General features: G+C 41.8%; 1 protein-coding gene across 1 annotated transcript in view; it reads left to right on the top strand.

Annotated features, from left to right (window-relative positions):
* The window catches only part of si:dkey-225n22.4 (collagen alpha-1(XXI) chain), a 53,100-nt gene that overhangs the window by 25,724 nt on the left and 13,570 nt on the right, over positions 1–13,806 (top strand). The window contains exons 19-22 of the mRNA XM_047344603.1: positions 2,439–2,483; positions 2,579–2,623; positions 8,410–8,463; positions 11,212–11,265. Coding sequence (XP_047200559.1) covers positions 2,439–2,483; positions 2,579–2,623; positions 8,410–8,463; positions 11,212–11,265 — 198 coding nt within the window. The remainder of the gene's footprint in view (positions 1–2,438; positions 2,484–2,578; positions 2,624–8,409; positions 8,464–11,211; positions 11,266–13,806) is intronic.

The raw sequence follows: 13,806 nt of genomic DNA, 5'->3' as shown, positions 1-13,806 counted from the left end.
CATATTTTTTACCAAAAAGTATTAAAACTTAAGTGTAAAACAAACATTTAAAATTTATTATGGGTTTTCCATTGGCCGTCCATTGTTGTTGTACTTTATATTGTTGTTGTACGTTATAAACATGCGAAAATTACTTTATTACTGGCGCAGAGAAAATGTGTAGACTAGACTAGAATAGACTGGGATAGAATAGAATAGAATAGAATATAATGGCTCTTGTACAGCTGTTTAGTGTCATTGCTAAAACAAGGAAAGTCGTTTTAGCAGCTCTTCAAGGAGTGGGCAGTACAAAAAGAAGCATTAACATAAATAGCAGCAAAAACATATATAAACAATAAATATTCACCAACACAGATTGAAGGTACATAAAATGGTGCAGAGACACAAATAGTACACAGGGACTGAGTGATGAGGTGCATGTGTGCGAGTGTGTGTGTTCTCAGTAGAGTAGTAGTGGAGCGTGTGTGTGTGTGTGTGTGTGTGTGTGTGTGTGTGTGTGTGTGTGTGTGTGTGTGTGTGTGTGTGTGTGTGTGTGTGTGTATAGGAGGTGACAGAGGTGACAGCCTTTTTGGCTGTGTTCTATGAGTTCTATGTGATCTTTAGTCTGTTTGTTCTGGATTTGTCTTGTATCTTTCCTCAGAGGCGTCAGTCTGTTTAGAGGCTGAGCTGAAACCAGTTCTGCTGCTGCTGCTGCTGCTGCTGCTGCTGCTGCTGCTGCGTACCCTGCTGCAGCCGTTCATAGCAGAATAATGGCTGAAGCTACAGCAGCTGATTCACATGAGACTAAACATCCATGGGGCTCACTATATTTTTTCAGTGTCAGAATATGACTTTTTAAACAGCATTATGAGCACTTGACCACACCACAGCGCAGAGTGCAGCGTGGATGCTGGTCTGAGGTCAGTGCATCAGAGAACTGTGCAGAAACTCGGCTTACACAGTATAAAGTCTGTGTTGTGTTACAGCTAATACATTGAGCGTGAACTAGCCACAGTGCTGGATGAAGAGCTGCACATTCATTTTCCCTATGTTTCACTGACATTGGTTTTATAATCAGACACATGACCTGAATTCCAGTGTTGCTCTTTTCATTTTCTGTTTTATTATCTGAAAGGAAAAACAAACTTTTAGAAGTTGGATAGAAACAGTTATATTGTTTAGTCTAGACTCTCTGACTATTCTTTCACACAGCTAATTTGAATTTGGGGGTTTGCTGGATGTCACTGGCGTTTCATTAGTATTCCCTCAAAGGAGTTGCTCAATTTGTTCTCACCTTTTTAAACCTTGTTTTAAGTCATTCTCCTGAAACTGGCATGGGAGCAGAGGGTAGAGAGTTATTAGTTACATACTGAAAATGTTTTTCTTGCCATGCACAGTGCCGTGGGAAACACGCTTAGAATACAGCCACAAAAACAAACCTTCAAGCTAGTGTGGGGGGACACACCTCAGGCTCTGCAGGCCTGGCCCCTGTGCAGCTGCACACACCACCGCGATGCCAGCAGGACGACAGGCACCTCAGTCTACAGCTGTCTCACTGCAAGTCTCATCCGGCCAAGCCAGGTGTAAGAAACCTGACACAGTGAGAAACTTGTTAAAGAATACACAGACGGCACAAATGATGAGGCAAAGAGAACTTGAGGAGCAGGAGGAACGGAGAGAACCAAAAAACAGACAAGAGCAGCTTATAAATTAATACATTTTCACTGTTTGGCAAAATTATTGAAAGAAATTCCTCATTTAGTTTTCGGGGTTTTTTTATGTTGTGGAGTTTATTCAGGTCTTGTTTTCTGGTGTCCTCATTTTGATCCATGTGTTTGCTTCTATCAGAAGAAAAAGTCTTTCCAATTAAAAGAAATTAACAATAAAAGACATCACGAATTATTCGGTTGAACAAAAGATCCGTGACAAGTTAACAGAACCTTTCCATTTCCGACACAATACAAAATACAACACAATAGGCTGCATGCTCCTGTTCCTTCAGCAGTTGAGCTGCTGCTGAAACCTATTTTCACTGATGTAAAAACTATTGGCTTCTCTGAAGTGAAGTTCTCATTACTCCGACGAGCCGGAACACGGTGTCTGCTGAAACACTGATAGATTCTATTCCTTCATGTTCGTCTGAAAGATTTCATGATGGGATTTGTTGTTTGATACATCATCACCTAAGTAAACAGCCGGGTGGAGTTAAGAGGTCATTCTATGCTTTAGAATGCGGGTGTCATCTTAAAACCTGGACATCCTGATATGTCAAAAACTGTCCTGATGCATTGCACAATTCTTATATTTGAATCAAGTAACATTGTTTAGGGCTGAAGTACTGGGTGTCTATATATGCAATATATAAGAAATTAGGAAATAGGTACAGCAAAGAAATCTATCTGAGAGTGAGAACTTGATGCAGCATTGTAACTGTGTTTGTCCGTCTCTCTTGTCCGCAGGGTGTTCAGGGACCTTCCGGTGAAGTCGGCCCAGCTGGAGCTCCGGTAAGATCTGACCTCATGTTAACATGTCAGTGCTGTTGGTGACTTAAATCCACCTGCATCAGTTTATTTTACGAGTTTTTCAATGTCTTTTTCAGGGAGACACAGGGTTGCCTGGGCAGCAGGGACTCGCAGGAACGAAGGTAACATCAATGCTTTTCTCAGCTTGAAATAATCCTGTTCATGTCAACATTCTGCATGAAAACAGTCACTTACGATGATCAAAATGTGTTATATTGTGTGTTTTTCTATTTATCACATGGGTCCTTGACTCTCTCAGTGACCCTCATGTCTGCACATATGGGCCTGGAGATACTGTACTTAGATGAGCTCTGTTGGATATTGGTATTTTGTTGATATGCTCTGCTACTCACGGCTTCTATTGCACTTCCGTCCTCCCTGGGAGAGGGATCCCTCACATGTGGCTCTCTGAGGCTTTTACGTTTAGTTCTTTTCCCTGTTAATAGGGTTTTTATGGTAGTTTTTCCTTACTCTTCTAGAGGGTTAAGGACAGAGGATGCTGCACCTTGTTAAGCTAAATGAGACAAACTGTGATTTGTGAATATGGGCTATACAAATACAATTTGATTGATTGATTGGTTGATTGATTGATATATATTTTAGTTTTTTGCTTGTCCCATCTTCCCATAGAATTGTAATGTTGCCAGGGACTGTACTAGAAGACTAGAAGATGTCAACAAAGCACAAAGCACCACTGCAGTATTAGTTCCCTTATTTTGTATCAGAAATCTGTATTGTTTGCTGCTTTTGTGCTTCCTACTGATTTGTGAGGGTGGTGGGTTGAACGTTTTTTTTCATACAGCTACATCCATCACATTTCACATGTTCAGCTGAACACCATGAATGCCTAATGGGGAGAAACTACCCAAAATGTTTACTCTATTTGCACAATTCAAAGTGTTCATGAGACACAGAATTCCTGGAGAGAGTTAGGGGAGCCAGTGGGATGCAGTCAGAGGAAGACTCTGATGACAGGCCTCACCTTCATATGGGACTACACAGAACAGCTCCGAACACTTTTGCCCTTCAACGCACTCAGACGTCCTACAACTTGTTCAAAGCACACTGGCCCTTATTCCCTCATCCTGAAGCTCTGTGCTGGCAGGTGACAGGAAGCAGCTGGCAGCGTGGAGGTGGCACATATCTCACCACAGCCTCCCCAGGCCGTCAGTACAGTCGACAATAACAATGACTGCAGTGCATATGGCATTGAGTAGCGGGAGGAAGGAAAGAAAATCCCTGTCCAAAGGAAAAGAAAAAAAAAAAAACTTGAATAATTAAAGGCTATTGTCCCAACAGGCAGATGAGGAGGGGCAGATTCACCATGTCCACAACAAACCAAAACAGGGCCCAAACAGTCCACACTGACTTTCCACAAGGCTGATCCGAAAGCCTATTCCCAACAGTTACCTGTGTAATGTAACAAGTGGGCGACCGGCTCTATCGGTTTCTTCATTTGTCTTTGAGCACTGCGGCACATAAAGCTGCTCACTGTCCCGTCCCTGCAGTGGGCTCCTAATGAGATCATTAATTTGGCGCAGGCACCATATGAGTCCATTTGATTTATTTAGCAATGCCATTAAGGTGGTGAGTGGTTGTTAATTTAGCGCCAGAGTCAGACGAGTGTGCGCGGGGTCACGGCTTCACACACAGTGAGGGCACCCCCCCCTCTGGTAAACAAGATTACACACAGTCAGATGGAATTACAGCAGGGCATTGTGAATACTGAGGCCTCCGTGGTGATGGCTGGACACTGCCGTCGTTGCTCTGCCCCCCTCTTGTGGTCACATAGAGGCAGTACAGATACGTGGAGTGAGGAATAGGTTCAGTGAATCAATAGGAGGCTTTTAAGTGGATCACGTGAGTGAGGATCTGCATTGCATAGCCTGTTGAGATGAATTGGTGAAAGGTCACTGATCAACGTATAAAACAGAACATATTTCGATATCTTTTCTGGATCCAGGTGTAACACACATGTAACATAAATTGTATATAAAAATAGATTCAAAAATTGATACATTGTAATTTTGCAATTGGCTCATTCTCTCTTTGTTATATAAAGCCTTGTTAATAGGAGCTAAAAGCTGCTGCAGCCACCTGAACACTTCTAAGTGCAGAGAGGTCATCTTTCCACCGGAGGCTTCTTCTTTCAACCTTCATGCTCAGTAGAAAAGAGGACTGCTGTGACGACATGCCTGCAGTGAGCCTCGGACTTATGTGACACACTTATACAAACACGTACACACAGAGTCTGTAGGAGGAGGAGGTATAGGATGAGCCGCCGCTCGTATCCAGGCAACCACATACAATCATGTGACGATAAATATACATAGGAGTCTAATTAAATGTCAGCCAATCCAAACAACACCAATCAAGTCTGGCATTACAAATGTTCGTACTTAGCTCCTTTTAATCAATAGACACACAGTGGTTTGTCTCTTATTGCTAGAAATTATGTATTTCATAAATCTGTACTGTCGCAATCACCCTGTTCCCACAACAAACCAGGACATTATATATTGGGTTTTAAAAACATTGAATACTTCATTAACTAAAAATGAAGGAAAATACATGTGCAAATGTCTACTTGACTCCAGAACCCTTAAGGTTGGATAAACTTTAGCTTTTAAATTGTGTATGTCATGGCTGAAGACAAAGGGCTTCCACACTCTTATGCAAAAAAGGATTTATAGCTACAGTGTTTTGATTTGTGACAACGAAGATCCATCACACTTCATTTGATTTGATCCAGATGTGATCCTCAGCTCTTCCATTATCGTGTACACATCAAATTGTAAACAACATAAAACTCCACATTAATCCAATTTAAATCAATGAGGAGCAATGAAATACCTCAGAATGCAAGTTCCTCTGATTAAAGTGATGTCACAAATATAACACATATAATTAATCAGTCTTACGAAGACAATTTATAGTCGTGCGCGATTACAAACACAATTTACTGTACAATAAACCATTCCCCAAACAATGGTTTACCCATTATAGCCCAGCAGCTGTAGACTTGTCAATCTGTGGATTTCCCCATGTTAACTGGTGTCTGCAGAAAGAGTCATTACACAAAGTAAAACAACTTACAATGAAAGAAGAAGGATTGTATTAAACACGGTTTGTTTCTAACATAAGATAACATAAGTAGTTATGCACTTATGAGTTACTTCCATAGCTAAGGAGCATATCATTAACTAATTACAGACGTTTTTAACATCACACGTTAGTTTTTAAAAGGAGGGAAAAGCCACAGGTCACATATCCACCGTGGTGGCAACATTAGCACTAATCCTACCTTTACCCAAGATAGTAGAACTGTACACTGGTCAGAGGCAAAGGACTCAGAAAGCCGACTTAGAGACAAGATCAGGTTCAAAATCAAAGTACAAAAGTTCAGTCCAAGAGACATCAAAGGTATCAGAATCATCATCATCATCCGGAGTTTGCCTTTCACACATGAATATCTCAGCGGGAGAGACATGTTCACGACAAAACAGAAATCTGTGGTGCATGCAGATGGGGATGGCGCAGCATGCAGAGGAAGGAAGTATAAATTCAGCTGATCATGTAGTTTTGTTTACAGCACATCAACACATCGGCCCCTATCATCAAAAGCTCTCTTGACATCTCAGACGGTGTCTTCTACGTGTGTGTGGCACCGCTTTTTCATCCCGAGATATTTGTATTCTTTTGTTTAAGTCAGTTTTGCATCTGAAGTGTGTTGGAAACATCAACAACACACTCACCAGCTCGCGGTGAATCCTGTGGAGGGTCTCCTGCTGCGTTCTCAAAAGGGCTCATTCAAGCATTCTACAGAAATTTGACTGAGAGTCCAGAGCCTCTCACTTGGACATTCTCACGTACATCTCCTCTGAGGCTGTCGGAGATTATCTGGAGTTCAGTGCATGTCTGAAAGCAGGTCATGAGGATCAGAGGTCAATCATGTAGGAACTCACTCAGGTGGTTTCAGTCCTAACAGATAGGAGCTTCTCTGTAACCCTGGGTGATTATTCCTCCGAGACAGCCTCACTTACCTGTGGTGTCCCTCAAGGTTCTGTTCTGTGCCCCATCCTATTCTCTTTATATAAGCTGCCCCTGGCGTCAATTTATGTGAAATATGATGTCTCTTTCCAGGATGAACAAATCTACTTGCCCTTAAATCTAAAAACTAAGGGTTCACTGCAGCCCCTGCTTTATTGTGTTAAATTACACTTAGTAATGGATGAGCGTAAACTTCCTCAACCCAGATGAAAACAAGACTGAGTGTTTGGACACCCTGAAACACTGGATGTGGGCACCCTTGGCCGTCTAGTCCCTAATATTCACTCCTCTATGAAGAGTCTTTGTGTTTATTTTGACAGTGTTTTCAAATCTGACAAGCAGATGTTAGGTCTAACTTCTTTCAGTTGAGACTTATAGCCAAGGTAAAGGCCTGTCTTCCCCCTAAAGATCTAGAACGGGTGATCCATGCCCTCATAACCTCTCAACTTGACTACTGTGATTCTTCAACTCCTCCAGCTAGTCCAAAATGCTGCTGCTTAAACAAAGTGCTGGAATGCTGAACTCAAAAGGTATCAAGATGAACTGGTAAAACTAAAGAGAAACTCTGGCTTCTCAGGTGCGTGTATTCAGGAGAATGGGAAGCATAGGATGATCAGGAAGTGACATGACAATGAGATTGAGACGAAAACAGGAAACAAGGCAACATGTAGAATAGAAATTAAAGCTGAGGTTTGACACTCTTCATGGTTCATTAACTGGACAGGATGTTGGCTCAGTCTTTAAGCAGCCATCAAGTCATGAACCCTGTATACCCTGTAAAAGTCAGCCAGAGAAAACTTTTCCAGCCAACTCATGAAGCTAACATCAGCTTCTTTGGCTAGAAAGCTAGGTTTGATACAATCTGTCTGAATATAAGAAGCTTGTTTTTTGTGCCTCTGTCTAAAAATAAGGATTATTATAAAGAATTTAGAGTTGAATCTGCCACTGTTACTATTGTAAACAAGCTTGACAGGCAGCTGCCCTCTAAATCTTTTTTGGGGGATTACCTTTTCAGAATGTGGCTGCCTTTTTTCCTAATATTGTCTTTGCCTTTTTGCTGACACATCCAGAGAAATATTATGCATACTGTGTTCCAGCGCATTTAGTGACACATTTCTATTCACGCATCCATCCCTTATCCTTCGCCGTTCAGAGAGGACTGGTCCAATCCCAGCTGACATCGGGCTACACCCTGGACAGCTTGACAGTCGGTCACACGGCTGCCATTTAGACAAACAACAATTCATGCCACACTCACACCTACAGGCGATTTAGAGTCGTCCACAAACCTGCAAGTCTTTGGACTGTTAACAAGCACTACTAAAATGTAGTGCTGGTTTCTCCCTTACAGACAGAAACTGTGACGGTAAAATGATTGAATGAATGAATGGTTATGAGTCAGTCAGTCATATTAGACCGTAGACTACAGTCAGTGAAACTATGAGATAGTAGATTTATATGTGTGTGTTTTCTCTGTGGTGAAGGTATGTGGGAAGATAAAGTGATTCAAGCTGTGCTCTGGATACAGCAGAATGCTTTGTTGAATATGCAAACTCAGTGTGTGTGTTTGTTTACAAGTGTGCATATGTGGTGAACATTTGTGTGTGTGTGTGTGTGTGTGTGTGTGTGTGTGTGTGTGTGTGTGTGTGTGGACCTGAGCCATCTCATTTCTCCCTCAGTGCCTCCTGACTAAGCCGTCATGCACTCTGTCACATTCAGCCCAAAGCAGTGTGTCCGTCTCTTTCATCTCATTCTCTCTCTCCCTCCCTCATTTCCTCCCTCTCTCGCCCCTTCCCCTCTCCTCCCCGCTACCTTTCTGTCTCTCCTCCAAAACCTCTCCCTCTCTCTCTCTGTCCAGGGAATCCAGGGGCCCCCGGGGCCGCCCGGACTGATCGGCCAAGATGGTCCCAAGGTCTGTTCGTTGAACGTTATAATTAGTTATTATGCTAATGGCCTGCTTATCCCTAACCGCTCGGCTATTCTCGGCCTGTTCTGATGTTGCACCCTCCCTGTTCTCTTGATGTTCCCGTGGAGAAAACTGCCGAGCGGGAGTCGGCTCGTTTGGAGTAAAATTGTAGGTGTATCTAAACATGCGATAAATGCCACTCTGCCAAGGACACTTCATATTGGGACTGCTGGTGTCTGGTTGCATGTATTTCTCTCCTTCAGAGAATTAGTTTAGCTCTCTTATCTTTTCAGACTTTTATGCAAACTGAGGTTTTGTTAATTAGAGGACTAGTTACAGATTGAAGAGCCCCTCTACTGATTTGTTACTGCACGTCTGTACAGTTGCATGATTTGCATGATAACTTTAATCAATTTCGGTCTAAATCAAAGCACCAGTGACTGTGATATTGGGACTTTAAAAAGCAGCAAAACTGATTTTAAACTCACCTTTATGGGTAAAATCAGTGTAGAGCCCAAAGGCTTCTACTTTTGTCTTTTCAAAAAGACTAGCACAAGGGGGACAGGGACACATTCCTCTTTCTCTGACCTTGGATTGCACATCTCCTGTCTCGCTGCAATTTGTATACTCGGCACAGCACGCACAGAACAAAGATGGAAAGAGAGGCAGGGGTGGAAGATCAGAGTTTTATATATAAAGAAGTGAAAATGGGCTCTTTGATGACACCCAGGACCAGCCGGTTTTCAGCAGGACAATGTTGGATTTGCCTGTTCCATCAGTGACCCCTTACAATTCAAAAAACACCAAACATCAATAAACACTGCCACTTATAAACATGATTAGTGAACTCATTATTTCAATTTTATATTTATCATTTAGGAAAAAATCATAGAATTTGAACTTAAACATCTGTTGTGTCCTCACCTGCTTTTACACCTGTGTATCAGCTCCCTATCAGCCCATTAACACCCCACAGAGGTCTGAAGGACGTGTGTTCCATCTGCAGCCGCTAATTGCAGATGGAACACACATCATGCTAACAGCACTGTTACACACACAGTGATCCGCCGCTGTTTCACTTAAGTTATTAGTAACAAATACCAAGCTGCTGTAAAGCAAACACACAAACCTCTGTGTTCCTGTGCACCTATAATTTGTAACCCTAAGTGCACGGTTCACAGTTGTCGCACAAACACCGGAGAGCAGGGGGGGAACAAGTCAGAGAAATAAATATATAAGACTGTGTATCAATTCAAATACTTTCTCACCCTTAGTACACTTACATGTAGTACATTATGTTTATACTGGCGTAGGATGCAAAGGTCGACAGGGTATTGTCGTCTCAAATCAGACATGGCCGTTGTACACTTACCAAAAATGACAATCACATTTGATTGCACTGGTCCAAAATATCCGTCTCACCTTATTTAAATTTGTGGCTGTGTCCGAAATCACTCACTCCTTCACTACCCTCCACTCACTATGATGGACTTCTATGTACAGGTCTATATAGTGGACTCTTCAGCAAAAGAAAAAAAACACTTTCAGTTTCATTGTCACTGGATTATGCTGGAAAATCCCATAATAATTTTAAAATGTTTATTTTGCCCTTAACTATATCAAGTATTAACACTTTCCATGACGTTTGAATGTAGAAATAAACTTGATTGTCACAGTTGTGATGCTGTGATGCACTGCTCGGCTCTTATTACATATTTCACTCCCACATCTCAGATTTATCCTGCCGGTTATACAAAAACAAACTGAGCCATCTGAAATATTAGGTACGCTGAAACAGGATGTTTTATCCGTCTGTGAAAATGCCAGTACATATAAACCTGTTTGTCTCTGTCCTCACGATAACTCCGATATTTTGGATGAGAATTAGAGGGAGTAGAGTCGCCAGGGAGAGAAGGCTGAGACGTGCTGTGCTCTCTCCTCTCAACTCTCCACCGTATAGGGTATAAAAACATTTCACTAAACATTCAGACAGAACTACAAAATGGTGAGATCTCTCTACAGTGGACTACATAGTGATTAGTGAGTGATTTCGGACACAGCAAATTTTTACGTGTGTTTTTATCGGCCCCTTGTTTCACATGATGCGGAAATTATGCTGCCACTGGCGCGGTTGATGCCTCCTTGCTTGACCGTCATTTTCTCTAGTTCCTCCCTGCTGCATAACCAAGATGTTTGAGCATTACGAGCACACCATCCTGGGACTAATAGTGCTCTGCATGTTGCCATATTATTTTTACACTTTGGTATTGCTACCTTTACTTAATTAAAAAAAAACACATGTTCCCCTTGGTTGCACTAATGTCATCGTAGCCTACAACAGACTTTTATTGTGTAATATCTACTTATTAATGAATACTGTCTCACTTATTAAAAACCTGTTTCATGCTCTGGGAATGTGGCAGGACTGGTCTTTGGGCCACTTTCGCCTGTTTAACAGGGAGGAGACTAATAATGTGACTGGCTGAGGGGATAATGATTACACATCACACACTCTGATTTATATTCCTCTGCACTTCACCTCTTTGTGCATGGCAGCCGGCACCTATTTGAATGCAAATAGCAGCTACTCTCTGATGTGTCCTCAGTGACCTGTGTGCTGGTCTCTATGATCGCTGAATACAGCCCCGAGACTTGTTAAAGATTAGATTGAGGAAGGCATGTTGTAAAGAGGGGGCTCTCACGGTCATCTCCAGACAAATGCAGTGTGCGTGTGTGTGTGTGTGATTTATTTAGGGAAAGTGTGGAGATCCAGGAGTCGCTGGTTCTTTCGGTCCTGCAGGCCAGAAGGTGAGTGCAGCAGCCCATTATCGAGCAGATTCTGTTGTTTCCCTTAACCCCTGTCCTCACTTCACCTCCTTTTCTTTTGTCTGTGCTTTCTGCTTTTCCTCCTCCGTCCACCCTTCTGACTCGCTGTCTTTTATTTATTCACACAGAGATTCACATCCTACTGCTATAGTGTCTGGTTTTCAAGTGCATTCTTATGGTAGACATGTGATGTCAAAGTCATCGTCGATGATATTCTCTCATAAGCTCCTGGCAAAAGCAGAACTAATGTCCACCAGCCAGGAAAAATAATCCCTGCCATTTGCTGCGGTATCAAAAAAGACCTGATTCATGATGGCGATGATAAACCCTGAGTGTAAAAAGTACAGTAAAATCGACATTTATTTCTTCTCTCCTCAAAAATCCAGTAAGACAACAGTAAAATGGCGTAAGTAGCAAAATCAAAACAACCTCAGGATGAAAGCCATGGCAGATTACTCAAATCAATATAATCTTTGTAATAATTAACCACACAAAATTATGGCATGACCGTCAGAGGCTGCTCTTTATGTAAATAACAATAAATCATTTGTCGCCCAGTGGAAGCCAAAGGATGTGGATCCATTAAGCAATGGTCTGCTCTTTATTTAACCAATATGTTTCGCCACAGGACTCCTTCATGGCGCATTACAGAGTGGATAAGAGAACCACCCATATACAGTGCACACTACATTATGGTGTGGAAGCAAGACAATAAGATGCTGCAAAGCCCTACACGCACACTTAAAAATAAAAGTAAACAAGAAAATGGGAGCAGGTAAAATCTCTATAGATACTGCGTCATCACAAAGATAAACATTCACATTCACACAATCTTAGAAATCTTAAAAACTGCTAATACAGTGCAGAAACCACAAAAGTCCTCTTTAATTCATAAATATTCATCTCAATCTTGCGTTTAATGGAGAATCTATGTTTAACTATCCCGTATTTTAGTGCGTACTCTGTTTCAACTACACTGTTGCAGGGACATGTACACTCAACGAAAGTATAAGTGCAACACTTTCGTCTTCGCTTCCCCTTTGTTCATGAATTGAAAGTAAAAGATTCAAGATTTCCTCTATGCAAACAAAAGGCTTATTTCTCTCAAATCTTGCTCTCCAATTTGTTGTTTGCCATGGACTGGTCACAGTAAAAGGCCACTCTAAAATGTGAAGTTTATCTTGAAGAAAGACTTTTATTAGGACACAGCTTCTGACTGTTTGTGCAGAAATCCTGGTGGTTGTGCAAACAGCTGTCTGGGTGGCTGATCTCAGACAATCTCTCAGATGTAGACGCAGAATATGGCCGTCCTGGGCTGGCAGGGTCGCGCGTGGTTTGCTGTTGTGAGGCCGGTTGGATGTACTGCCAAATTCTCCCAAATAACGTTGGAGGCGGCTAATGGTAGTGAAATCAACATTCAGTTCATGGGCAGCAGCTCTATTCCTGCCAATTGCACGCTCCCTCATCACTTGTGGCACGTGTGCCCTTGTGTTGCATGAAAGAACTGCACATTTTAGAGTGGCCATTTATCGCGACCGGTTCAAGGCCCACCTGTGCAATAATAATGGTCTTTAATCAGGGTCTTGATGTGCCTCACCTACTAAATGGATGGATTATTTTAGCAAAGGTGAAGTGCTCATGAAAATAGATTTTTAACAAATGTGTTTTTTTCAAAGGGGTCTTGTAGTTTCATTCCCTTGCCAATTGCATTTTTACACTATTTGCACTATTTATTCCCCAGTTTAAGCAAATCTGCTTTGCCGCCCCTGTGAGTTTGAGAGAATTCAACATGGTGGTAGGATTAATAGGGGCTCTACTAATTCCCCCCCGAAGGGATCAGGGTGTGATCAGGGTGACAGCTTTCGCCTTTTCCTTTTTTCTGAACCAACCTCATTCTCAGTCTCTTCCCTTCCATCCTCAGAGCCATCCTTTTTTTTTTTATTTCACCAGCCTGCAGTTCAAATCCTGCTGATGTGTGACAGCTACACTGTTAATGCCACTTGTTTGTTAATTGACACGTTTCTCGGCAATTACGCCCATAAATGTCAACCATTGTGATGTTAAATAGACTCTGAGTTGTCTCTGTTCTGTCACTTAATTACAGGTAATTGGTTATATGAAGGTGTCATCCTTCAAAGCAGATCTTGCTATAGTTTTTTTTTTCTGGAAATCAGGATTTTAATGGAGGAAAGCTTTCACTCAATCACCTTATAATATTTATTTAACATTTACTTAACCTTGATTTTTTTTTTTCTTCCAGTGCAACAGTCTGGGAATTTATTGCAGTCGACCCGATTGCTTGTCACACATCATAGACTATAAAGATGGATGGGGCATCTCCACTTTCCAGATATGAAGCAAAAATATCCCTAAAAAAGTCCGCGCAGTAGTGATCGGGGGATGGAGCTGTGGACAATCGTCAGTCTCGGCTATCAATCACGACTTTTCACCCCGTTTTAATTAGATCAAAAAGCTAATTAAAATCAAATATACCTGTGAGAAAAAAAATGATCTGTCATGCAC

This window comes from Hippoglossus stenolepis, chromosome 19, assembly GCF_022539355.2.
Source record: "Hippoglossus stenolepis isolate QCI-W04-F060 chromosome 19, HSTE1.2, whole genome shotgun sequence".
NCBI classification, from domain to species: Eukaryota; Metazoa; Chordata; class Actinopteri; order Pleuronectiformes; family Pleuronectidae; genus Hippoglossus; species Hippoglossus stenolepis.
This window is presented reverse-complemented; position numbering and strand designations above follow the sequence as displayed.